This window comes from Larus michahellis, chromosome 10, assembly GCF_964199755.1.
Source record: "Larus michahellis chromosome 10, bLarMic1.1, whole genome shotgun sequence".
Taxonomy (NCBI): Eukaryota; Metazoa; Chordata; class Aves; order Charadriiformes; family Laridae; genus Larus; species Larus michahellis.
This window is the reverse complement of record NC_133905.1, coordinates 6,088,941-6,114,182: the sequence shown is the minus strand read 5'-3', so window position 1 is coordinate 6,114,182 and position 25,242 is coordinate 6,088,941. Positions and strand designations below refer to the sequence as shown.

Genomic DNA, 25,242 nt, shown 5'->3' with positions numbered 1-25,242 from the left:
TCAAGCATCCAGCAATAAGCAGCCTGTTCCCTCTCCCTCACTGGGCGACTTTCTCAGAGCAGGGCCCACCAGGCAGAAAGACAGAGCCCGGCGTGAACCGGGGTCAGGCAGAGCCACATCGGTGGCCACTGAGCGGGCAGCCAGCCCCGCCGTTATGAATGAGCACAGCCGCATGCAGCCGGATCACCCAAAATGCATCCCAGTGCGCGGGGACGGGGCAGGAATCCCAGCAATGCCTGCAGCCCTCTCTCCCGGGAAGCCCCCGGCTGCAAAGGAGGCGGCTCCCTGCCATCCTCCGGGTCAGGAGCAAAAGTCCCCAGCAAACAGCTGCCAGGGCAGCTGGGCCTATTTTCAACCGGGAACAGTTGAGCAGCGTTATTAAAGGCCTTCGGTGCAGAGCACGGCCGGTGGCAGCAGCACAGTGCCACCGTGTTCGTGGCTTCGTGCCACTGACTCAGCGGGCATTTTTGTCCACGGCCTGTCCGAGCAAGCCGCGCGGTCAGGCGTTAACGGTTGGAAACAAGATGTTTTGAGGAGAACCATCCCATGCCACGTGTGTGAGGTGCATTCCTGCTCAGGGGCTGCAAGCCACCAGAAGGGACTATTCTTGTCGTGGTCAAAGATCACTTGCTGTAGGATGGCTCCCGAATGTCAGCCACTGGTTTATTGTAGTATTTCTTCTGCAGCTGCTGGCAGGGGCGGCCTCAGCAGTCCCAGGCCCCTGAGACCGGTGGGGAAGTCATCGACAGTGAGATGACTGTCTCAGTGGATGAGGGGAGAGCAGTGGGGGTTGTCTGTCTTGGCTTTGGCAAGGCTTTCGATGCTGTCTCCCATGACACCTCCCTGGACTAATTGATGAAGTACAGATTAGATTCGTGGGCTGAAAAGTGGCTGAGCTGCCAGGCTCTGAGGGTTGAGATCAGCAGCATGAAGTCCAGGGGACTCGTGGTGAGAGGCCAGTCACTAGAGGTGGACCCCAGGGTGAGTACGGGGCCACTACTGTGTGACATCTTCATTAATGACCTGGAAGATGGGACGGAGTGCACCCTCAGCAAGTTTGCAGATGATGCCGAGCTAGGGGGAGTGGTTGGTACCCAGAGGTTTGTGCCACCATTCAGAGAGCCCTCAACAGGCTGGAGGGCTGGACCAACGGGAATCACATGAAGTTTGCCAAAGGGAAGTAGAAAATCCTGCTCCTGGGCAGGAATAACCCCATGCACAAGTCGATGCTGGAGGGGCTGACCGGCTGTGAAGCCATGCAGCAAAGGCCATGAGGGTCCCAGTGGAGAAAAGGTTGAGCATGAGCCACCAACATACCCTTGTGGCAAAGGCGGCCACCAGCCTGCTGGGCTGCTTTGGGAAGAGCATAGCCAGCAGGTCGTGGGAGGTGATCCTTCTCTCCACTCAGCCCTGTGAGGCCACATCTGGAGTCCTGGGTCCAGTCCTGGGCTCCCCAGTACAAGAGAGTTGGGCACATGTGAAACTGTAACTGGTGCTTTGTCCTAGTGTGTGTTGTCACTGAGAAGGTACATGGCCAGCCCATGCTCCTGGGTGCAGACCCCACAGAACTAGTCGCAAGAAGAATGCCAGGCAAACTGTCAAAGATCAAATCAGAGGTCTGTCCATTCTTCTGCCTGACAGTGGCCAGCAGCAGATGCTTCCAGGAATAACACAAAAAATAAAGCACTGGGTGTGGCTTCCCTACCACACCCTCCCTGTTCCTGCCGACCTGCAATTCAGTTCCCTCTTGTTCAAGACTTTGCAGCCATATCAGTTTTCAGTAGCTCTTGATGAACTGTTCTTCCCTGATTTTTTTTAAAAGTACTTTGCATTCTGTGGCCATGACCTGTATGGCTTAATTGTACACAATATATAAAAAAGTATTTTTATTTTAAATACTGCTTGATAACCTCACTGGGCATACTGTATGTCTTGTACTGTGGAAGCATGAGTAAATGCACCCTCTTCACATTACTCATCCTTGGTAATATCTACCATGCAACGTCCTTTCCAAACTGGAGAGTCTGTAGTAATCCTCCTACAGGCAGCTTCCTTTAATTAGTCAAATTTGATCAAGACTGACTTATCAGGGGTATTCCAAGGACTTTTCCATTAATATAGCAACACAGAATGCACACAAAAGCCACTTGCAGACAATGGGCAGAGACACGCAAGCACGGAAGATTTGAAATACAAGCATGGAAGGTTTATGTATCATGGATTACTTCTGGAATACTTCCAGGCACCTTGAATCACCACTGGAAAAATCACTTGCATCAAAGCAAGAAGGGCCAGGCAGATGTACAGCACGAGCATTTTGTGGAAATCTATGCTGATTTTGATATTGCGAAAACATATACTGTCAGCACAGGGAGCATAAAGACAAACGTCATCGGTGCCTTTTGCTGGTAGGGACCCAGCTCACCCGCTGCTGCGGTGTACATTAACCTGTATATACACTACCTTGATTCCCACAAGAAGGTGGGCAACTAGAAAATAACATTTGAATGCAAATCTGGGCTTCTGAAAGTACGAGAGTCCGCAGTGTGCAGGGAACTGTACCTGTGTTAAAATCCCCCTCTCATTCTGAGGCTGCACACGGCAGGGGCCAGGATTTGGCACAGTTCGCATGGCAGAATCTCGAGAGACACGAGCAGCTTTTTAAACATTTCCAGGGTGGCTGGGTTTGAACAAGCAAGCAGATGTGTCTGATCAGCCTTCCCAAAGCTCCTCTCCTCCCACCGCTGTTTTTGGAAAGCAGTCTCTCATTCCCGATTTCCTTCTTCCATATTTTACGTATCTAAAAGCACCAAATTAAAATCAAGCATGTTAAACAGCCAGAATTTTATCATGCAAAGTACAAAGCTCTGCAAAAACTTCAGATTAGGGAGAATATAATTAGGATAATTGAAATTGGGAAAAGGATCTGAAATGCTTTTAAAAAAAAAAAAAGTATTAAAAAGGATAGTTTGGCAGAAGGGAGGTAGTTTCCAGTTACTAGGAACAACTGAAGTATTAGAGAGCGTAGGGCATTTCTCAGTCTGTCAGCGCAGATACTGCATAAAGCCACGGACGGGTGACCCTGGGCTGGTGACAGCGCAGCCAAGGTAAGTGCTGGAGCGCCAAGCAAGAGGCCAGCACACAGAGAGAAGGCTCCTCCATGCCCCAGCGGAGGAGCTGTGCTCTTAACCCCAGCAACTGAATCCAGGGCGTCACTAGTCCCTGATTTGGTTTCCAAGAATGTTTTTCCACAGACCGCAGCACTCCAGACTAATAGGATTGGGATGGGAGGGAGCACTAATTACAAAGCACAGCTCGTCACCCGGCCTGGAGGATCAGAGTCTTCCTCAGCAGGACAGATGCGAAGAGCCTCCTGCCTTCTGGCTGCCTCTCTGTCCTGACAGAGACGTAAAACTTTCGCAGCCTGACTTGGAAATTTGCAGCTGCCACAAAGGGAGGCATTGCCTGCCAGCAGCAGCTGCTCTGCTGGCTTCCTCGCCTCTGACCTTGCCTTTGGACCTGCAGGTTGGTCCCTCTCGCTGACAGCCCCAGACAGCCATCTGCTGGGCAACCGCGTCATCAACCAACCCAGAACAGCATTCGCACCCAGGATGATTATGCTTCAGTTCTTCCTAGCTTCCTGCGAGATTAGGAGCCCAACAGGACGCATTATTTGGCAGAGCATCTGGAATAGGCAGCATTAAGCATCAGTGTCTGGAATTTTAAGAAAGAAGATACATGTCTGCCCCTCCCGAGAAGTGTCAGTATTTCTGGAACGCATAAGGAAAAGAGAAGGAAAAAAAAAATCAGCTTTATAACGCTTCTTGAAGTTGAAAGTCGCTTCTAAGCATCATGGCCCAAGAACGGAAGTCAGAGAGGTGGCCAGAGCAGCGAGGGAACCACAACACTACAGGATAGCATTTGGTGGTCAGGAAGCACAAAGCCAAAAAAGCAGATCTTATCCTTTTGAAGCTAGGCTGGATTTAGCCTCAGTAAACCTAGTATTGTGTTTAAAATCATCCGAGAGGTTAATGTCCTTTCATCACCACTTCTCTGAAACAGTATTAACTCGGTGTTCATGCTTTAAGTATTTCATTCATCCGTAGCTGCGGTGACATTGAGAAGCAGGAGCAGCAGCCGGTTACCAAGCAGTGAGGAAGGGGGAAGGTCTGTGGAGCGTAAGGCACAGCATGGAGGCAGCTCCAAGCAATGGAGATTTTCACGCCCCAGTGGCTCCCTCATTGGTTTCACACCCCCACCCTGTAAAACACAAGAGGTGGGCTCTGGGGAAGGCAGGTTGCCCTCTGGGTCCTTTCAAAGAATTGGGAAAGAAAGGGGGATTCAACGCTTCTGCAGCACTTTTGGGTGGAAGGTTTTCAGGGCTGACCCTGCCTGTGGAAAGCCAAGGTGAAGACTGCGTCCTTACGGTACAGGCCAACAGACCAAGGACAAACTCTCAGCCTCCTTTCCCATGGGACATCAGGACAGATGCTTTCCCTAAGCTCCCCTCTATCCAGGTCCAGGCCTCTCCCTGGAAAACATAAAATGCTTTCCATGGGCAAAATGTGTTACTTAATTTCTGGCTTTACAGTTAAAAAGTTGCATCCACAACACAGGACCTAAGGGGACTTGTACAACAAAGGTGTGAAGTGTGGAACGTTCATTTCTGTGGCTCGACTCAGAAATCCAAAAGCTAAAAGGCAAGGGGTTAACAATTAAAGACAGCATGGCACAACTTATTTCCCAGTCGCACCTCAGAATTAAGAATTGGAAAACTTTTGCAAAACTAACCATGCATGACCGTGCAAAAAGTAAATGAACTGAAGCACACATTCTAGCCAAGCAGCAGCTAGCTTTATTGAGTTCCAATAACACTGCATCAAACAAAAAAAAATTAAGAGTTGCTTTTTGCTTCTTAACATTAGTCATTTCTCAAATGAAAATATGATTATGTTTAGTGATATTAAGAGAAAAACAAGGAACAGAAGTAAGAATAAAGTTAGACAAGACTGCAGAGCCAGTGTCCCCTTCATGTATCCCCCTCGTGTCAGAGAAATGGAGCTCTTGGAAGTGCTGTTAGATTTTGCCAGGTCAGGGACTGAATCCCAGGACACAGCATTTGATGAATCAAATACATCGTGGGTTGCTATGAACCATGCTGTACTTTTGGAATCACATTCAGTATATCATCAGTGGGACAGAAAGGGATTTCAGAGAAAAGTTCAGGATCAAAACACATTTCCCCACTGGCTGCTTCAGTAAAGCTTAGTACAAATGTTAAGGATAATTCATTTTTCCTCCTAGTTCCACAGAAAAGATCAGTGCACAAGATCCGATACACCATCCGTAATGCTCCTCAACCCACCACAACGTAGCTCTGGCCTCCCCTGCTTAGCTCTGCGTTTGCTGCATTACACGCATGTAAGATTAAAACCACTGTCAACACAGAAATAGCCACAACTAAAAAACTACAAGAGATGAGGACACTATCTGACATTGCTTGTAGATACTAGTATGTGCAGCTGCTAACTCATGCCCTGAGAGTTATGTACACACTGCCAAACAATTATTTTAAGGAAGGCTTTCAGCATTAATAGCTACATGTTTCTTCAGTAACTAAAGAATTACATTTTAAGAAGTGTCTCCTTCTTCCATGAGGAAGTACTTAAGGTAGCGTGTGTAGTAGTGACAGCTGTCCGTCAGCAGCATTACTGCTGTGGTACATTGGCTCAGAAGACGGGTGTACATCACCTCTAACTCCTCATCACCTCTGTTTCAGAGCTACAGCTTACATTTCTGAATGGCACATAGCACCACCTAAAGAATGGGAGGAAGGCAAAAAGGTATTAGGCAAGCAATCATTCCTGAAACTTCAAGTGATCATTCATTTATTCCCTTGAGGCAGACTTGCACTCTATTCTTTCTCTTCTCTAATTTCCAGAGACTTCCTAGTCTTCATAGGCCTGGTGCAATCCAGTTAAGAAATTTCATAGCAACTTCAAAGCCAAGAAAACATGCCTGGAAAAGAGAGAATGTACAGAACAAATGAGGATTCTAAAAACCTATTCAAAACAAGGATTTTTGAAATGCAGCACTATAAACACCGGACATGGCTGATGTGGAAGGAGGAAGAGAACAAAAAAAGGTCTTGGACCAGAGACAAGAATTCTACTATATCCCTCCACACAAAGGCAGAACTTCTACTCTGTTAGGTTCGTTATTTATTGAAGGGGAAGCCAGTCCAAACTTCCCTGTCTTCTACTGGTGGATGTACAATCAGACAAGAAATACTACCAGAATCAGTCAAAGGGCTTTAATGAAAAACTCCCAAGCAAGGTTTACTTGGTGTTCCCCCTAGATTAAGGTACATTTTTAGAATCTGGACACCAACAGCCAGAAGTACCTGCAGTGACAAGAATCTCACTGAAATGGTACACCAGTAAGCAGCCAGTCGTCTCCTCTACAGACTGCAAATAATCACTGTGAGTCCCAGGTCCCCAAAACGCATCTAGAATCGCAATTTACTTACCGCATTAGCGGGAAATGCCCTGATCATTACAGCGGTGAAGCCCTTATACAGAGATGCAACTCCTTCCTCTCTGATGAGTTCTCTCAGCACATCTCTAAAGCCATTCGGGTATTTTCCTGGAGGAGCTGAAAGGGATACAAAATGCATTAGCTAAGATGTGTGGCAGTCGCAAACGCTGAAGAATGCGGTGTATGTAACAGCCCAGGATTCTCAGCAGGTTCACACTGCTATACCATCTAAGTGGCACCAGAATCCAAGCACTGCTGGAGCTATGTTCTGAAAACATCTGCTTAGGAAAGTTCTCTATTTCAGTCAAAAGCAAGCAAACAAAAAAGACACCTTACTAAAGACTCGGTAAACAGAAAGAAGGTGCTCACCACCAGCACAAAGTATTTACCTAATCAAGTCATTGGGGGGCAGGGAAGAAAGGAGAATAACTTTCGTCGGGTTGGATGTCTAAGCTGCTACTTGCGCCACCGATCACAGCTCTCCCAAGAGCTGCAATTAGGAGATAGGGAGGTCAGCTATAAAAATGGATGAAGTTTGTTTATAAGAAACAGAAAATGATCCTATCACGCAGCCAAGAATGGCAACAAACTTCAAGTGAAAAGCACAGGCTGTTTTAATGCTGATGTTACACAGATTTGCTGAAGTGTTTCTAAAAAGTTATTTTATTCAAAGAACAAGTTCTTCCTTCTCCTGACACTTCTCTGGAAAGTACTGCCTCTGCCAGCCCTCTGAACAAGTGCTCCACACACCGACATTAACCCACATCATCTACGTAGCGGCATTGGGGATTGGCTCAGTGGAACAAAGATGCAAAGTTTTAAAGTATTTCACACTCAGCCCTTGGTATGACATCAAACAACCACAGCATCCATTATTCAGAGAAAAAGAAAAGAAGTTTCCTGCACTAGATTATCAAGAAAAATGGTTACTGTCCGTTCCGTGGAGAGCCGATTCCACAGACAGAGAATACGAGGAGCTGTAACAAAAATACTCATTGACTAGGACTCCCAGAGAAAAACCAAGGAAAAAAAAAATTAAAAAAAAAAAAATAAAAAAAATCAGTCAAACCTCGCTGAAGCTCAAGGCCTGGGGCGATCCTCACTACAACTAGGTCACAGATACTTAAGACCAGATCTGCTAGTCTAAAAGAAACACTCTGGGCAAGACATGCCCAGTTACAGTAAATTTCAGACAGCACAGGCTACAATTTATACAACTGTGTCTGAAGTGAAATAACAAAACCTCTCAAATAATTACATTTGTAATAAAACTGCCACAACAAGCCATTCTATTATTATGACTTCTATGCTTAGGTTTCAAAAGAGGTACCTCGAATCAGGATCATTACATTAGCAGGGAGGCAGAAATAGGGACACGTAGCCTGATTTGCCAAAAATTTGCGAGGAAGCCAACTAAAAAGCTACGAACACACTTGGGTTTTTCATATAATTGTCTCAAGCAGTGCTCAAGATCCCGGATGCCGTGCTCAGATGGCATCTTCCCTCACTGCCCAGCCCTTTCCCAGGAGCACTGCACCGAGTGTGGCCGTGACGCAACTCACGCTGGGACGCAACTCACCAGTCTGGAAACGGGATTTCAGCACGTCTGGTGGAATGGCCACTGCCCAGTTGAAGATCCCAGCCAGGCCCCCAGCAAAGAGGATCCGAGGAGCACTGAGGTCACTCACACTGTGGCAGGATCGGGGTGGGAGGAAAAAGAAAAAAACAAAACAAAAAAAAAAAAGAGAAACAAACAAAAATGTTAAAAGCTCATCTGTTTTGACTAAGGTGACAATCAAAGAGGCAGCCTGTCTGACAGCCAGCCAGCACAATGCTGCAGGGACAGAGCGCAGCATCTCAGCAAGATTTCCAAGAACCAGAGCCCTGTGGGCAAAACGTACTAACTCCACCCTAAAGGTTCAAATCGATTCATTCAGCAGCATACACACAAACGTTCTGGGGGGAAAAGAAAACAAATCAAACCAACAAAAAACCCCAACAACAAAAACACCCTGCTCTTTGTGCGCACACAGGGGTGAAAGGGAAGAGACCTACTTTAAATACTGCTTGGCTAATAAGACCCAAGGCTCGAATCTGAGAGAAATTTAAATACTATTTAAATTGTCGGTTAATCTCAGACCAAAACAGCTCAACTCACAAGATGAGGAACCTTTTTTTTTTTAAAAAAAAATTGTTTTGATGATATTGCTGTAAATCTCTTCGTAACTGGGGAGATTAATCAACAGTGTCTGGGAAGTTCACAAAATGATGACTGTGAGATTTCACTAACCTCTTTCCCTCCGGGGTCAGAATGTTCTTCAGCCATTCGTACGTCATGAAGTACATTCCGCTGGCTGGGACGTCTAGTGGGTAAACAAAGACTGTGAGTAGTGGGAAACAAAATGAAGCCTAAAGGCACAGCAGCCCCATGCCAGCTCAGCAACACCACTAAGTACATCCAGATTCCTTTTCTGAGCCTCCTCTACAAACAAAATAAAATCTTCTATTGCTCTAGACAGAGGAGCCTGAACTTTCCCAGGGATAGCAGGTGCTAAAGGCAAGAACTGGGAAAATACCTGTTTTTGAGCGCTTCTATCAGCAGACTTTCAAATCAGAATGTAACGTGCCTGCTGGCCTTTACACTAATGAGATAGCTCTAAGCTTTCTTAATTGCCACATAGCAGATCAGAACAGTTCAGGAACTTCAAGAGTTTTGCACACTATTTGTTCTAATGATTCTATTTTTTTGTTTTGGGTTTTTTTGTAGTTGATGGGTTTCATTTTGGGTTTTTTGAAGATGCTCCCACAGCCCATTCTTAGCTCATGCCTAAACTGGGGAACCAGCCTCTGGCCAGGGACACTGCCACAGTTACATCGCCAGTTCTACACTTCTGTGAGAAGCAGAGGACAGAACAAATTCCTAAACGGAGGTACCAAAACACAGAAATTTCAACTTATCCTTGGAAAACATTGCCCCAGTCCAGGGAACAATCTAACGCTTTTCAAAGGAGAAAGCACCAAAACATGTAAAGGATCCAGTGTCTGGCACAATTACTTTGTTGTTGTTGTTGTTGTGAGAGGGGTCATGACATCCCAGTCCAAAATAACCCACACTCAAGCGGGTAGAAAGCATAACTGCTGCAATCACATCTTCTAAACCAGTCAGCGTTATACAGCAACAGTCACAGGCAGTCACAATCCTTCTCCCAAGGAAGAAAAGGAAAAAAAGAAAGAAAAAAAAAAAAGAAAAGAAAAGAAAAAAAAAGCCCACTTCTGTATGTTTCTTTTCTCTTTGTTCTCTCTGCTCCTCTCCTGAAGTCTCTCATTCCTCTTGGCTTCTCAGATCTTAATTACTTCCTATATCCCTCTGATCCTTGTCATCTAATCGCTTCCTCACTCACTGAGAATCTCATGTTTATTTCTCAGTCCCTTTGAGGCACTGGAGGAGCTCTGCAGACTGGAGAACAAAAAAAAAAAAAAAAAAAAAAAAAAGGGGTGACACAGCATCTCCAATTGGCTAAAGGGACACTGAGATCTATGATACTGTCAGGCTCCTTATCTTAAAGTTCCCCGTGCAGAAGAAGCATCAGAACGTCTCCATCAGTTACCTCTCATGAGGGTGAGCACTGTCCCCTTGTACACGCCACGAATCCCAGCCTCGCGGTACAGCTGTTTTGCACAGTCCAAAGAGCCACTGTATTTAGTTTCACCTGTAGCTGCCTGGATCTGAAGGATTAAAGCGGTAGTTTCTGACTAGTGAAGGTTTTGGCTTGTGAACAATCATTCACCTAATAGTTAGAAAGCCACGTGCATGTTTTCCAGAGAGGAAAGAGCACATACTCATTCCACAGGGACTCCTGCATACGAAACCTCTGCGTCATTTCCTCAAACAGCTCTCTCCTGTTCAAACGAGGATATGTTCACTGTTCCATGCAGTGGCTAGATTCTCTCTTATTTTGCCCCAGCGTAAGTTTGAAATGACTGAAGTCAGTCAGGTAATTCTACACTTGCACTGACAAAAAGTAGCCTTCAAATAGTTTAGTGAAATTCAAACAATTTGTATGTGTATAAAAGCTTCCATGATAATATCACGGCTGTCAGAACTAACATGTGACCACCCGTCGCCATCCCAATGGAGTTCAGCACAGTTTGAAATAAGCAAACCTCCCCATCCCTGCTAAAGACAGTATTTTCATTTGTTCAGGTTTACATTTTCCAACAAGATTTTAAAAACCCTGGAGAAGGTGTAGAGCTAACAGTCACCCAAACATTAGAAAACCATTTCATGTATTCTGAAATGCATTCCTTATTGGGAAACTGTCAAGGTAACAGAAAATTTTTACACTAGAAAAAAGTCTTATGCTCTAGTATTTTTGCTTTTCTTTTTTTAGAAAAAGTTTCCAAGTATGGAAAAGTCCAGTTTTTCAGAATGAAGCAGACTGAGGCACCCACTGATGCCTCATATAATGCCACATAGTATACGGCTTGTGCTCTGTAAAATGAATAGAGCAATGAATGCTGCATGTACTTATACTGTCATGCTGAGTTTGTATAATGCTTCTTCGTGACAGTTGTCTCAGTCCTGTCAAAAAACACAACAGAGTAAATACACTAACCAAAGTAGTTCCTGGTATGGAAAGACAAGACCCCTAAAATGAAATTCCCATCACCACCATCCAATGCCTTACCTGTAAAAGGCACTTGATTCTCTCGCCTGGAGCCATGATTACTGTTGTGAACACTCCCGACAACATGCCAGCAGCAAACAGCTGAGGATATCTGCCCCGAGGAAACAGAAGAGACCCTAACACAACGCAGTACACGGGAAACGAAGGGCAGAAAGACCCCTGTATCACCAGATGATGCCGTTCCACACAAGGTTGGCAGTGGAACTAGAAACGCATCCACTGCTTTTGATCAGTGCAGAAGTGCCTCATCAATGCATAATAAGAGCTAAACATTTAAGATCTCCAGGGTTCAAAGCGCTGGTTCCCACAGCAACCACAACTCGGCTCTTCACATCCATTGTATTTGCTAATATTCCTTGTACTTGCATTTTTTGCTACAGCATTCCCCATTCATTTTTATTCCCAACAATCTCTTCCTCCTCCATTCTCCTACACTCTCCTCAGTGACCGCAGTTTTCACACATATTCCTGCTTGTGCAGCCAGGAGTCTCCTTTCTGTAACCTCTCAGCCCCTCACTCCTTCGGCCTCTGCCATTGCTGAGTCTGTCCGACCAACCTGACATAATCCCACGCACTCTGCATCTGTTTTCATGTGGCAAAGTCCCATGACAGAAATCCCTCAAAGAAGCTGAGTTTCTCAGTCACAAACTTATCTTTACATCCAATGTCCCGCTACGTTCCCTAGTAAGATGACCTAACATCTCAATTTAACTAAGTTACACACCTCCTGCTTCTCTCCGCTTGCCCAAGAGACAGCATTCTATTCAGGTTTCCCAATTCTTACACCTTTCTTTACTCTTAAATTACCACTAAATCTTGGAGACCATTGAGACCTTCCCCACCACTCCACTTGCACCTCCTGCTAAAACTAAGCTTTGAGTTTTCTAGACCCAGAAAAGACAGAACAGGCTCCTCAGTTTTCTCTCCATCTCCTTCCTTCCAAAACTTCCCTTCAAAATCAGCATGGGGAACCACTGCCTGCCTCTAGACCCATAACCATGATGCTAGGAGTCTGACCTTTATTTTTGGGCCTCACGTCCCAAGCACACTATATCCTACTGTATCAAGTCTGCACCCACACTACTGCAGAGTTGGGCACAACGACAGTTCCACCATCTATCTGTTGACCTTTGTTCTTTCTCTCCCACAGCTCTGCTTGGGAGGAGTTCTGCATAAAGACTCCAAAGACTATGCTGCCCTTCTCCAGCTTGCTCCTTAAAACCTCCCTTTGGTATGATGTGTATAAAACACAAGGCACAGGGGTGATAAGGCTGCTGGAAATAAGCCCACAGCCCATTTGTGTCCTGGTATTCTCCACTCCATATTGTTCCCCTGGTCTTACCCTTCAGCCTTGTCTGCACAAGGACACTACTGTGCTAAACCGGAGGGTAAGCTACCAGTGCCCCAGCACCTCAGCACTGCCTCCCTCTGAGAAAGCCGAGCCAAGGGAGCTTGCTCCGTGTCGCCTGGCTCCATGCGGCTAGTGCTGTACAGCCAGGAGCACTCGCACCATCCGGGAGACTCCTCTGCGGGCAAGGCTCCAACAGAAGCCGCACCTCCCCACAACACCACGCCTGGCCCAACACAATGGACTCCTGCTTTCTGACCGAGCTCCTACCTATTGCACAAATAATAGAATAAAATGTTGCTAAGCTACATTTCTGTTGCTGTAGAGCTATAAATCGCAATTCAGCAAAGAAGTTAAGGGAGTACTCTATGGGCAGGGGGCTTTCCTCATCCTGAAGTTAGCTTGGAGAAAGCCACACAAAGTTTTCTTAGCTTCCCATCTCTTTTCCAGAAGGTCAGACACGCCTGAGAGGAGGGCTGCTCATAAACACCGCTTTTCAGAAATTAATAATAAAACATTTCTATGGCTATTATCATATTCTAACATAAGGACGCAGCAGAGTCACAACTAACAAGGAAAAGAGAATCAGGACTGCGAATGTTGTCAAGACTGCTTGACCATAAATTTATTTCCCCCAGAGTTTCTGTTAATAGCGAGACTGTTGGCAGGCAATCGCTATATAACTCACACTGTACTCATCTAAAACGGAATTGTTCCTTAATGGCTCTTTCTTGCGTAGAAAGGGAATTGCATAGCACCTGCCCACATGCTGTCTGTTTTTAGCCTGTGCTATCAGTCCCACGCTTCCAGCAGCATTAAAAAACATGGGTGTTTTATTTTTTAGAACTATATTTATAACCTAGGAGAAGAGACACATTTACACCACAACTCAATATGTGGCAATACAGCAGGCTGCAGGAGCCTTAGGGTGCCTTTCCCAACTGTCTGATTAACTCAGAAACTCACGTCAAAATGTCGTCAGGTGTTCTTTGTTGGAGTCTTTTTCCCAAGCCAAATCCAAAGAAGCACACAGCAAACATGGGTGTCACTCCGATAATGGGAGCTGCCATTCCTCTATATAAGCCTCGGACTCCCTGCAAGAAACGTTACCACAAGAATTACTTCGTGTTGCATAGACTTCGCACACATTTCAACTACTGAGGAGCAAAAGGCTACAATACAGGACAGTATCAGTTGACAGTCAAATTAATCAGAGGAATAATGGGGTCTGTTGTTCATTTGCAATTACACATGTTTAGCTGAGGCTCAGGGTCTGTTGCAGAGGAAAACTATCCTTCCTGGAAAACCAGGCACCACTTACACCCCTCTGTTCCAATACTGTTCATCCTGTATTTCCATCTCAAGTATGAGGAAGTAAAGTTAAAAGCCACCTGAGTAATAGCCCTAATAGACTGTGTGAAAAGCCTTCTCTCTCAGATATATACAAAAACACACATGTGCTTCGCTAATAAGTCATCAAATGCAGTAGCGTAAAATCCTGACGCTGAGCCTGAGACTGCTGGATTGGATTCACTCTTCAGATAAAGGCAGAGCCAGGGAGGCTGACCTGAACCACTTCACTCCCCACATGAACACAATTTATAACGAGTTCAAGAGAATTTTTTTTTTCTTTCCTTCCCCAAGTCAAAACTTTTTTACCACACAACTTTACATTCCTGATGTTTCCCTTCATCAGACTGCGCAGATGGAAAAAGTCTAATGCAGACCCCAGCAGTAGCATTTATTTCATTTATCTCGCCTTTGAACTGAACTTTTTCTCAAAAAAAGGAGAGTTATATTTCTAGATCAAGGCTAGATGCGCAAACTAAATAATTGCTGGTCCATCCGCCCCTCCCTTCCTCCCCCAAATAAATCAGCATATCCCAGGATGTGTCTCTACGCTTACAGGCACAACTGACTCTGTCCTGAAATGGTATCTGGCTGGCAAAGATCAGACACTCCTGCTCAATCTTCCCATGAGCAGTGGGAAACAAAAGGCCTTGGCAGAGAGGTTTAATAGTTTGCCTTATAGAAACGGATGAGTATTGAGTAGGAGTAGAGAGGCAGCATTACTTTTGAAGTTCACATCACAAGGCTATTATTATGGTTCGGCTCTGACGTCCGTGCTTCAGCAGGGGTGTTAAAAACCGTGAGGGATTCAGAGCTAGCAAAGCATTTCAGTGCTTTGTGGGAGAGACCAGGGAAGCAAGATTTGCTTTGGTTGTATAACAGCCTGTTAATACCGTCATGAAAGTAGATTTCAGATATGAGACAGATCTTTCATTTAACAGGGAGTTACCTAACAAGATCCAGCGGTTAGAAATTAGACTTCAGACTAGTAAACAAACAGTTAGGCTTTACAGCCATTGTTTCCAAATGGTGAATAGCTGCTGGGAGAACTTGCAAAGCAGAAAACTGGATTCTATGTCACTTAAAGTCTTTAAACCAAGGCTGCGTGCCTTTCCAAAACCAAAATAGACTATAGTTCAATCACACGATACGGCTGATTCAGGAGTGAAAACCATTGTCCACCTCCGAAGAAGATTGAACAAAACTACTATACTTGACCCTCTGTTCTCAAGAAAGAAAAAGAAGGAAAAAAAAAATCTATTAACTCAAGCTAATGCTCCTCTGCCTTCTCATAGATGGCATATACATTATAGAAGAAAGCAAGTACTGCTTGTACTTGCCTATTTTAGGGTTTCCAGAGACAACTCCAAATACCACCGACTACAACAACAAAGCCAGCAAACAACTGCCAACATTCACTCCAGTCTATAACTTCAGATATTAATACCATATTTTGAAACAAAAGCATTTCTTAACAAAACAAGGAGACATGCACCTGGAGCACGTGGGTTCTAAGCATTCCCCAACTTTCGTAATCTGCTTAAAAATTTTAGCTAGAAACAATTCAACTGACCACCCAAGAATCGTGCAGTCTCTGAGGGACAGCATTCCCACACGATTCCATTCCTGCGACGCACAGGAACGAGTGATATTTTTGGCAGGCACCGCGGATGACGCGCTAATGCCGTACCTCCCCAACGAGAGTCTTTCTGAAGCAGTCAAAGGTCCCAGAATAGAGCGGAGGCTGACCAGGCTGCGGCTTGGGCTGGGTTTGCAGTCTGACCTAGTAAGAAGGGATAGGAAAACATTATTTTATTAAATAGTACTATCTAAGCTTTGATTCGGAGAACACCTCTATGTGGCTATTATGGAGGAAGTTTTGTGTCTGGACTTTACAATCTGGGTAGGGAAATTCACATCACTTTAGCCCTTTGCAGAAGACAAGAGATTCAATTTTAACATATTTAATAGTTAATGTATGTAACTAATTAACTGCTGGGATGACATCAGGGTAATACCCCCACCTGAACACCTGAGAACTAACGCCGTGTCACTGCAGCCTTACACACCGGGTGTGCGGGCGCAATCTCCTCCGGGACCCCCGTTGCTCCCCCACACCGGGTCACTCCCGGCCTCCCTGCGGCCCAGGAGGGGCTCACAGGAGGGCTCGGGCCCCTCCATTCCTCCCAGCGCCGGGAACATCGACGCTTTTCCCCTTAGTTTTACTATAAACCTGCCGCTGACGGGGCCCGCCGGGCCGCCAGGGGGCGCCCCGCCGCACGGCCAGCCTGCCCCGCTCGGCACGCCGGGCCGCTAGGCCTCGCCTCCCCCCGCGGTGCACGCCGGGAAGTGTAGTCCGCCCAGCCAGGAGACCGCACCGTTCCTCGCGCGGTGCCCGCCGGGAAGCGTAGTCCCCCCCTACGGCCGCCCTGGGCCGCCCGGTACCGGGTACCCCCCCCCGCCTCACCTTGATGGTGTCCAGCGGGTGCCCCACGAACACCAGGCAGACACCCCCGAAGCCGCCGGCGAAGAAGTTCTTCACGGGGCTGATAGGCTGCGGCTGCTCCGCCATGGCGACGGCGGGTGGAGAACGGGACCGGGACGCTGCGTCCCCGCCAAGCCAGTGCCGCCCCCTCCGCCCCGCGACCTTTACCCCAGTGCCGGCCCGCGCGGCACGCCGGGATACCGGGGGCGGCCGGCGCGGGGCAGGCCGGGAGAGCGGCGGCCCCTGCCCGCGGCGCTGTGGGGGCGGCGACGGGCCTTGTCCCCGCCGCAGAGCCGGGCTCGCTGGCGGCGGGCGCTGCCATCCAGCGCTGGCACCGGCCGAGCCTGGGCCGCCGGCGCCTCCTCAGGGCGCCGAGCCGCCACCTCGGGGCGCTCCCGCGCCGCCGCCCCCTCCCGGTGGTTCGGTTGTTCCCCCCCCGCGGCCCAGCGCAGTGGACCGGCCCGGCCCGGCGGCGGCCTCGGCCCCGCCCGGCGGAAGTGACGCTAGGCGGAGGCCGGTGCTTCCGGCGTGCAGGCAGTGGCGGCCCGGCAGGAGGAGCCCGGAGCGCCGCTCCCTGCCTCCCCCGCCCGGCCGCGCTCCGCCGCGCCCGGTAAGTGTGGGAGGCCGGGCTGCGCTGCGCTGCAGGGTGGTGGTGGTGGGGCTCCCGGTAGGGGCGGCTTGTGCGGCGGTGGCGGGGAGCCGGGGGGGCCCGGTGAGCGCCGCCGCCGCCTGCCGGGCCCCGTGTCCCTCAGCGGGAGGCGGCGGGGCCCGGGGCGGAGCGAGCCCGGCGGGAGGGACGCAGTGCCCCTTCTCTGTAAGTTCCGCCGAGTTCAGCGGCCGGCGGCGCTCCGCCCCGCAGACGGTGCCCGGGTCGGGCCGCCCCGGGGGAGAAGCCGCAGCCCGTGAGCGCTCAGGCCGGTGCCCCCCGCTCCCCGCCGCCCCCCGGGCTCTCCCTCCACAGTTCCCTTCGCTCCCGCGTTCTCCTGGGCTTTCCTCCCTCAAGTACGCGGTGTTCCGGCCGTGCGGGACAAGTGCAGGATTCAGCCTGACCCGAGTGACAAAAGAAATGGATTTGACGTAATTTAAAGGTACCGGGTACCTTTCTGCCCGAGCCCGTGGAAGGAAGGCTTCCATAGGTATGCGTAAAATAACTTGTTAAAAGTGATGGTAGATTAGAAAGGGCAAGAATGAAACGGACTGGGTGAGTTGGGAAGGACGAGGGAGTCGCGATAGTGTGAACAAAGACTGGGAGGTGGGAGGAGAGCACGCAGCTTCACGGGGGACGAGTGGTATGGCTGCAAGGAGGTCTCTGCAGAGTCATCTGTGGAGAAGAGGATGGGGGATGTTCTAATTTCTCACTCTTGGGATGAAAAGAACCCGATCAGAAACCTCAGTGGAAAAGGAAATGGCAAGGTATGTGTGCTGCATGTGTGAAGAAGCAACTGAGGGTGATCCACGGGTTACAGGTTTGAGTGACATAGACAAAGGTGCGATTAACGTTGATAGCAAGCGTGGAGTTGGGGTTAGAGATGGTTGCAGAGCAAGGAGGGCATCAGTCTGTTTGAAGTTTACGTGGATAAGTAGTTCAGGAGGCAGACTCGAGTTAGACTTTCTCTGTTTCACAATTATCAATAAAGAGGTGAGAAGAAAAATTCGTCTCAAATGTCTGTGAAATATCAACAGAAAACATAGGAGTATCCTACAAAGCACACACTAGAGAAATCCCAGAGGTAGGTACAGAGGGCAAGAAAGGATATAAGAATGATGTAGTAGGAAAAGGTATGAGGTGGGATAACGTAATTTACTGCGTCTGAGGGTGGTGAGGTCAGAGAGAGACTGATGGTGGCATGTTTGAAGGTGTTTTGTTTCAAGAGACCTTGTTAACAAGAATTATATTGCAAAGCAGGAGTCAGCAAGAGGTCATCTCCGTCGGAGCCGATGGGCAGCAGAGCGCAGGGGTGGGTGTGTTTATGAGTTCCTGCAAGGAGGCTGGACGAAGAGAGGAGATTAAACGGTATCAGTGATAGTGAAAGTGACGGAGTATTTTGGATGAAGGTGGTAAAGAAGGACCTCATCCTCCCTTGGGCAGGAAAGCGATCTAAATACGGTTTAAAATTTTATAATCTGATTTTTGGGATTATGGTAATTATATAATATAAATACTGTTGGGTTTTTTACCTTGTTTTTTTGAGCTTAACGTCTTTATTGTCTTAAAAACTGGTATTATCAAGTATTAGCTGTGTCTTGTCTTAGTTTGTATTCAGAGAGTTGGGTCATGAGGGCATTAGCCTGAGCATTAGCTGAGGCGAGCTCTGTTCCTCATTTTCCTAGTATCCTGCTTTGTTTTGTCCACAGAGCTTCTACCTTAGTCTTCCTCTCCACGCATGTCCGTCTGACGGTCAGTTATGCCGGAAGGGAGCTCTTTCTGACAATGTTGTGAGAAGAGTCACAAAAGTCGTCTGGGCTGCAGACTGTTTTCTGCTTGATATATCGCATTTGCTCACGCGAACAGTTCCTCTGTTTGTTCAAATAAGTGTGTTAGTGGCACAATGAAAGGGCTCTGAGCTCTTCTGAGCCTCCTCCCCAGCGCCTGGTGTGTAACTGCTGAGCTACCGGGTAGGCCCATTATTTTACTTAAACATCTAAAAACATCTCATTGCTTGGACAGGACTCGCTATGTGTTGAGCTAGCAAATGGACCCAGTGTTTGGGGTGGTTTTTTTTTTCTTGTCTCTAGTGTGTGGGATGATCTGCGTGAGTTTGAGAAGTTTCCTGACTGGTGAGACTCGCTTGGGCATTGTGATGCTCTGACGTTGGCTGAAGGAAGCTGTTGCACACTGGGCTATTGATATCTCCATTACTTTTACGCAAGAGATCAGTGTTGATTCAGATTAAGCCCAGAACTGAATTGTTAACCCTAAGCAGGGTAGACGGAGGGAGGAACGGACAACGTAGGTTTGCCTTGTGTCTGTCAAATCAGATTTCATATTTATCTCCTTTCAATACGCAGAGATGGTGCCTCTGCTCCACTGAAGTCCTACAGAAAGCAGTCCTGTGAAATATTTGTGTGCTACTTCTGTTGTGGATAGCTAAGAAATCAAGAGGCAAATGAAAGGAATGGAGACCAGAATTCAGGGGATAATGTAATTAGCTCCTAGCCTTCATCCTCTCTCACTGGAGGCTTGTATCTGCTGAAATCACTGCAGCCCCTCAAATTAATTGTACATCACATTCCTGATTACTCTGTGCTGCCTGGTCAGATTATTGGAAACAGAAAACAAACAACTTGAGGAAGAATAATGAAAAATTGAGATTTCCTGGACTCTAAAGTCAGGATTTTCAAAGCTTGTTTATGGTTTCCCCAGTAGCTACAAATTGGGATACTGTGGGAATATGTTTGTGTAACAGAGTTAACAGCATAGTAATGCGAAATGCAAACGTGTAAGAAAGCCAATACATGCTGCTTGTGTAAAATATAGCTTTGATTTTATATATATATATTTATATGTAAAATTTGGTTGCAGCATTGTTTTAAGTCTTTTGTATTTAATATATTCTCTCTTGAAACTAAATTATTTAGTTAAATGGAAATTTGTGACTAAATAGGAGATGACCATTATTCAAGGTTGATACATGCTCTACTGCTGAACCTCTTAGATCTCGAATTCATGCTGGTTTAGTTACACGAGCAGAAGGTTTGTAGTTCTGATAAGTAAAGTCAAATAGGTGAATTATCCAATACCAGTGAGAATCTAAAATAAATTGGCTGTTCTGATTCTTCGTGAATAGCAGCTGTCAACACTTGAGCATAAATTTCTACATTCAGAAGGTAATAAGTGTATATTGAGAAGGTAATAAAATGAGAGAATTTTTTTTTATTTCCCCCCTCAGACGTAAGGCCCAAGCCACATCACATCCAGCAGAATCTACTTAAAGGGATTAACTAATTTCGCCATTACTTTTGAGACGGCATTGAAGACTGTTAAATTGGATGTATGTAAGAGATCTGCTTGCTTCTCTTATTTTTCAAAGTCCTGCTTAATGGCTGTGGCTCTGAAGCGCTATGAACTTGTACAGGGCTTCAAAGGTGGCCTTTCTTGCTACTGTGGTCATAGTTAAGGGGTTTGGGTTTTTTCCTGTTGGTGAAACGGATATGAAGCTTTTCTGCAGCACTTCAGGCTGTTGGTAAAAACTTAATGTCGTAAATCTGCTTGTATCTCTGAAAAGATCTGTAGTGAAGGTTATGGAGCTACTTGCCAAATATCAAAAGTCTCGAGGCCTGCACTGGGTGCGAGAATGTGCTGTAATAAGCCGATCTCCAAGGTTTTAGACTGTGCCTGTAAGAGTGGCCCTGGCTTTGCAGGTGCAAGAGTCACAGTGGATCCAAACCAGGGACCTGCACAGCAGAATCTTCTTTAGCTGGGCTGTTGGGTCGGTCCGTTCCTGGCTGTTTGATCACCTGTGTGATGATGTTGACGTGGCCTCTCTTACAGTTTCTTAGGCAACAGAAAAAATTGTTTTTCCCCCCTTAGGAGACAGAGCTCAGATGAAATCAAAAGAACGATAAAGTTTGGAGGAGAAAAAGAAGCTGCAATTGCTTTCCTGGTCTGCAGTTTGACAGGGCATTAAGATGTCCGTGGACATGAACAGCCAGGGCTCTGACAGCAATGAAGAGGATTATGACCCTAATTGCGAGGAGGAGGAAGAGGATGAGGATCCTGGGGATATTGAGGATTATTATGATGGGGTAGCTAACGACGTGGAGCAGCAGGGAGCAGATGCCTTTGATCCAGAGGAGTATCAGTTCACCTGCCTGACTTACAAGGAGTCGGAGAGCACTCTGAATGAACACATGGCCAGCTTGGCTGCCACGTTAAAGGTGAGGAAAGGTTTTTGCATTAACACAGGTGTAAAATCAGTCTGTGATTGAAAGGGCAAATGCCGAGCATACTGTTTGAAATAAAAGCTGTGGTGATATTTCTGTTACGCGGGGTTGGAGGAACATCATTGAAGGTCCCTGGTTCAGAACTGATTCAAACGTTTCAAATTGTTGCATACTGGTTCTGGGGCCTGAAAAAATCTTCCTTACTTGAATGTTGATTCTTACAATTTATTTTTTTTTACAGAGCTGAGCTTCATGACCAAAATTCCCGAGTTACAACTCTTTACATTAGCACAGTACAAAGAGGATAGATAGAGAAGAAACAAACCACATCATAAATGGTGCAGATTGGTACACTTGTGTTTGAGAAGACAACTGACAGATAGGAAGACATGCTAAAACTCTAATTCTAACAAAACCACCTTTCTTTGTTGGTTCTGAGAGAATAATCATAGACTTTCAAAAAGACAGATCAGCTGTCATGCCAGGTATTAACCCTACTGTTGCAGTGACAGCAATTAAAGTACAATGAAGTTGCCAGCTCTTGTAGTGACTAATTCATCACAGAAGAGTCAGCTCCATGGTGTTATGCTCAATAAGACTTTTGTGAAGTTTTCTTTCTCTTTGTGCAACTGATTACTGTCATGCAGACTTGTAATAAAGAGAGGTTCCCTGTCTGCCTTGCCAGTGAGCTTCGGTCCCAGTGTGGGTCAAAGGAAAGCAGTTTCCCAAGCTCTAGGAGTTGACACCGGGTTGAAATTACCAACGCATCTACTTTGTAACAGGTCTCCTAGAGCTTGTTGTTCTCTGAAACAAACCCCAAAAGCAGGAGGGGTAACCACAGTATATAAAAAACCCATGTTGGATAGATTTTGATTCCTTTACATTTGGTCTGATTCAAAGCTAATTTAAAAAAAATGAGATCTCTTGATGCTGATTTGCACGTTGGAGTGTCCTACAGAAATAGTGTAACCATAAAGCCTATAAACAATAGGCTCTGAAGCGCACCCATACCTTTTGCTGCATCTCTAGCTAGTTTTGCCATCTCTTGTCCTTGTTCCCAGCATTCACCACCTCAGAAAATGAAGTTTTACTCTTTCTTGACTGTCAAACTCATGTCTGTGATTTCTTCGATCAGTTCTGAATGCTTGCTGTTCCCTACGGAAGGGTGGGGGGGAGAGAAAAGAACAAATGAGAATAGTTGGTCAGCACTTTTGATCCAGCTGTCAGTTGCTCTTGGTTCTTAGCGATTAAGTAAAGATTTAGAATGGCTTTTCTGCTCCTTGCTGTTTGCCTTCAAATGGAGCACGCTTTAAAAAGATGACCCCTGCCATATTGTTCCCTTGAATTAAATTAACAAAAGCAATACTTTATTTAGTCTTTAAAGGCTTCCAAAGTTAAAATAAGTTTTCCAAGAATCCTGAAGGTCTCATTGGGCAAATATTGTAGTTGACCAGATAATAACAACCTGCTAGCTCGAATCTGGCCCCAAATATGACCCCAAGAGAGACCATTTTAGATTCCTTTTATATCAAGAGTATGCCTGTGTATTTGCTTAAAAAAGAAGTGCTACACATTTTGGGTTGTGCATGAGAAGATGATAATAAAACTGGGTAGAAACCTGAAATACTGCAATCTTGTAAGCCACACACTCTAAGCCTTTAGCTCTTGAAGTGCCACATGAACTCTCTGTTCGCTAGAAATGGTGGTGCAAGAATTGGACTTTTCTTGGAAATCTGTTGTGTATCTGCAGCATGTGCTCTTCGTTTCCTGGCATCCTTTCTCATAATACTTCAGCAACCCTGTTTCTTCCTTCCCCTCTCTTCCCCCAAGGAAACTTGTCATTTTGCTAGTTTTCTGAGACAAACTGAAATGGAAAGAATTTGCGTTGCATTAGCAAGCATGGAGAAGAAGGAAACTGAATAGAACATGTTGAACTATTTGTTATCCTTATTTTCCATTGACTAAATGGATATGAATAAACAGGGACGCACGGACTTTTGCAAGAACTGTGTTAACTTCTTTCCTCTAATTTGCTTGAGCTCTAAAACCTTTTTCTTTTTTTCTTTTGAAGACTAACTTTCATAATGTCTTGGGTGTTTTGGATAGTGGTGATTGTTCTTTTGGAGCATGCTAGTTCATTTTGTTGATTTCAGCTTCTTTCCCTTGTGATAGCTAGTGGTTATGTAGCGCTTTTCGGCATTAGCTCCTATTTAAGGCGGAGTGGTTGTCCCTGACAGGGCAAGAAGGTGGTAAATTAAAGACTGCCTTTAGGAGATTCGATTTTGAAGGCAATGCGTGACATGGTATCTGAGCAATTTGCTATCACACGAAATGAATAGACTAATACAATTCCCTAAAGCAAAGAAAAAAATGAATGCAATAAATGGGCTCAAAGCCCTGTTTGAATGTTCTGCCACTGTGTATTGTCATTAGGTGATTCACTTTCTGAAGGTTAAATTGGGAGGGGTGTGTGTTCAGCGTGGTCTTTCTCAGTGACATGTTGTCAACAAACTTTTAAGACCAGAGACAAGTATTCAGGTTGATCTTCCTTGGAAACCCTCTTGGGTACCTTTTTTCATTCCTCGTTAGATACAGCTGACCACCTTCTTGCTTCTACTGAAGCTGATCAGATAACTGAACAAACCTTGCACTGGCCGGCTAATGTCAGGTCCAGTGCAAGCACCCTGCATATGTTTAAAAGTTTGAAGGCAACATCAGAAGAGAAGACGGCCTCTTCAACAAAATGCTTGGTTTGGTTTTAAAATGGGTTAAAATCTTAAGTCTGATGAAAGCATGAAACCTGGCGTGCAGCTAGATGTATGCCCTTGTGTCTCTTACTGTCATAGGAAACTGTACCTTGAATTCTTCTGACTTGCTTTTTATCGAGTTGGTAATTCTGAATAGAAAAATTAGTACAAACGAGGTTGTAGTAGATACAACCAGCTGTGCTGTGTGCTGGGCCTGCAGCTACAGTAGGGGTTGTCCCGGAACCATACTGGAGCTAGAGGGACTGTGTAAGTGGTACTTTGAAAGTTTCTTCTCACTTTGGTTTTAATAAGGACTGTGTGTGGATCCTTGCTTTCCAGGAAAAAGAAGAGGAAATGTTTGCTCCTTGGTTAGTGCTGTTAATCTGGAGGTCTGTTTGTGGAGGGTTCCGTTAACGCTCTGACTAAAACTAGGACTGGCTATCTGTGTTGAAACGTGCCAGAAGAAAATCTGGCACTGGTATTATCCAAAACTGTGATTCTCTGACCAAAAGGCCTGTGAGTTGAAGCAGATCACTTTTAATTCCCCAAAAGGTCCCTTGACCAACACGCAACGCTTGTTAAGGGCAACACTCTTCAAAGCAGAATAGCGTCTGTTCCCTGCAGACCAGCTGAGGAATTTACAACAGTTCTTTTTAAAAAGTAGATGTAATTATAAAATCCAGTATCTTTCAAAAATAATGAATTAAAATTGTATAGTAGTAAGTTTGTTTTCAAGGTAACTCTGTCAAGTCGCCATTGAGTGACTGCGGGTCCTGGAGTGGCAGTATCAGTCCATGCACGCAAACAGTACCATGCTCAACAGTTGTACAAACAAAGTTGACCCTGTCACTGGCGAGCAATTAAGTGTGTGATGATGTCATATTGTTTTTGTTTGTGAATGACACTTCCTGGCTCTGCTGAGGGTCCCCGTACGAGTCTGGAATATCTGTGGTGTTCCAAAGAACTGGCAGTAGTTTCTCTGTTTCAGAGATGAGATGGATCTTTCTAGTTTTTACCAAATTTTTTAAACTGGTGGTATAAGCCACCAGATAAAACAATTGCAATTACAATTTATGAAAAAATGGTACCTTGACTTTAAGTCTTTTTAGAAGCTGATTGTCAGTCACGAGGAAGCTGAGGTATTTCTGCATATATGAGGTAGCAAGGAAAGATGGTCGTGTTGTTTCACAGGTTTTATCCTGT

The 25,242-nt window shown here is 46.0% G+C and overlaps 2 protein-coding genes across 8 annotated transcripts in view; one reads left to right on the top strand and one right to left on the bottom strand.

Annotated features, from left to right (window-relative positions):
• Nucleotides 1–4,832: 4,832 nt before the first annotated feature.
• Nucleotides 4,833–16,523, bottom strand: SLC25A20 (solute carrier family 25 member 20). The gene is made up of 9 exons (XM_074603095.1): nucleotides 16,391–16,523; nucleotides 15,614–15,706; nucleotides 13,540–13,667; nucleotides 11,226–11,316; nucleotides 10,146–10,263; nucleotides 8,828–8,900; nucleotides 8,117–8,226; nucleotides 6,530–6,654; nucleotides 4,833–6,018 (listed from the first exon to the last, which is right to left on the bottom strand). Exons 1-9 carry the CDS (start codon nucleotides 16,493–16,495, stop codon nucleotides 5,956–5,958), a joined length of 906 nt encoding a protein of 301 aa, XP_074459196.1. The 5' UTR covers nucleotides 16,496–16,523; the 3' UTR covers nucleotides 4,833–5,955.
• Nucleotides 16,494–25,242, top strand: part of ARIH2 (ariadne RBR E3 ubiquitin protein ligase 2) — a 32,873-nt gene continuing 24,124 nt past the window's right edge. For 2 of the 7 annotated variants that reach the window (XR_012589372.1, XM_074603088.1), the window contains exon 1: nucleotides 16,494–17,018. Coding sequence is in view for 6 of the 7 variants with exons in the window: in XM_074603088.1 (XP_074459189.1) it covers nucleotides 16,494–17,018 (525 nt within the window). In the remaining variant the exon portion in view is untranslated. Of the gene's footprint in view, nucleotides 17,019–17,183; nucleotides 17,545–18,763; nucleotides 19,025–20,298; nucleotides 20,401–20,939; nucleotides 21,287–25,242 lie in introns of those variants that run through there. The other 5 variants (XM_074603094.1, XM_074603091.1, XM_074603093.1 and 2 more) reach the window with 5 other exon arrangements.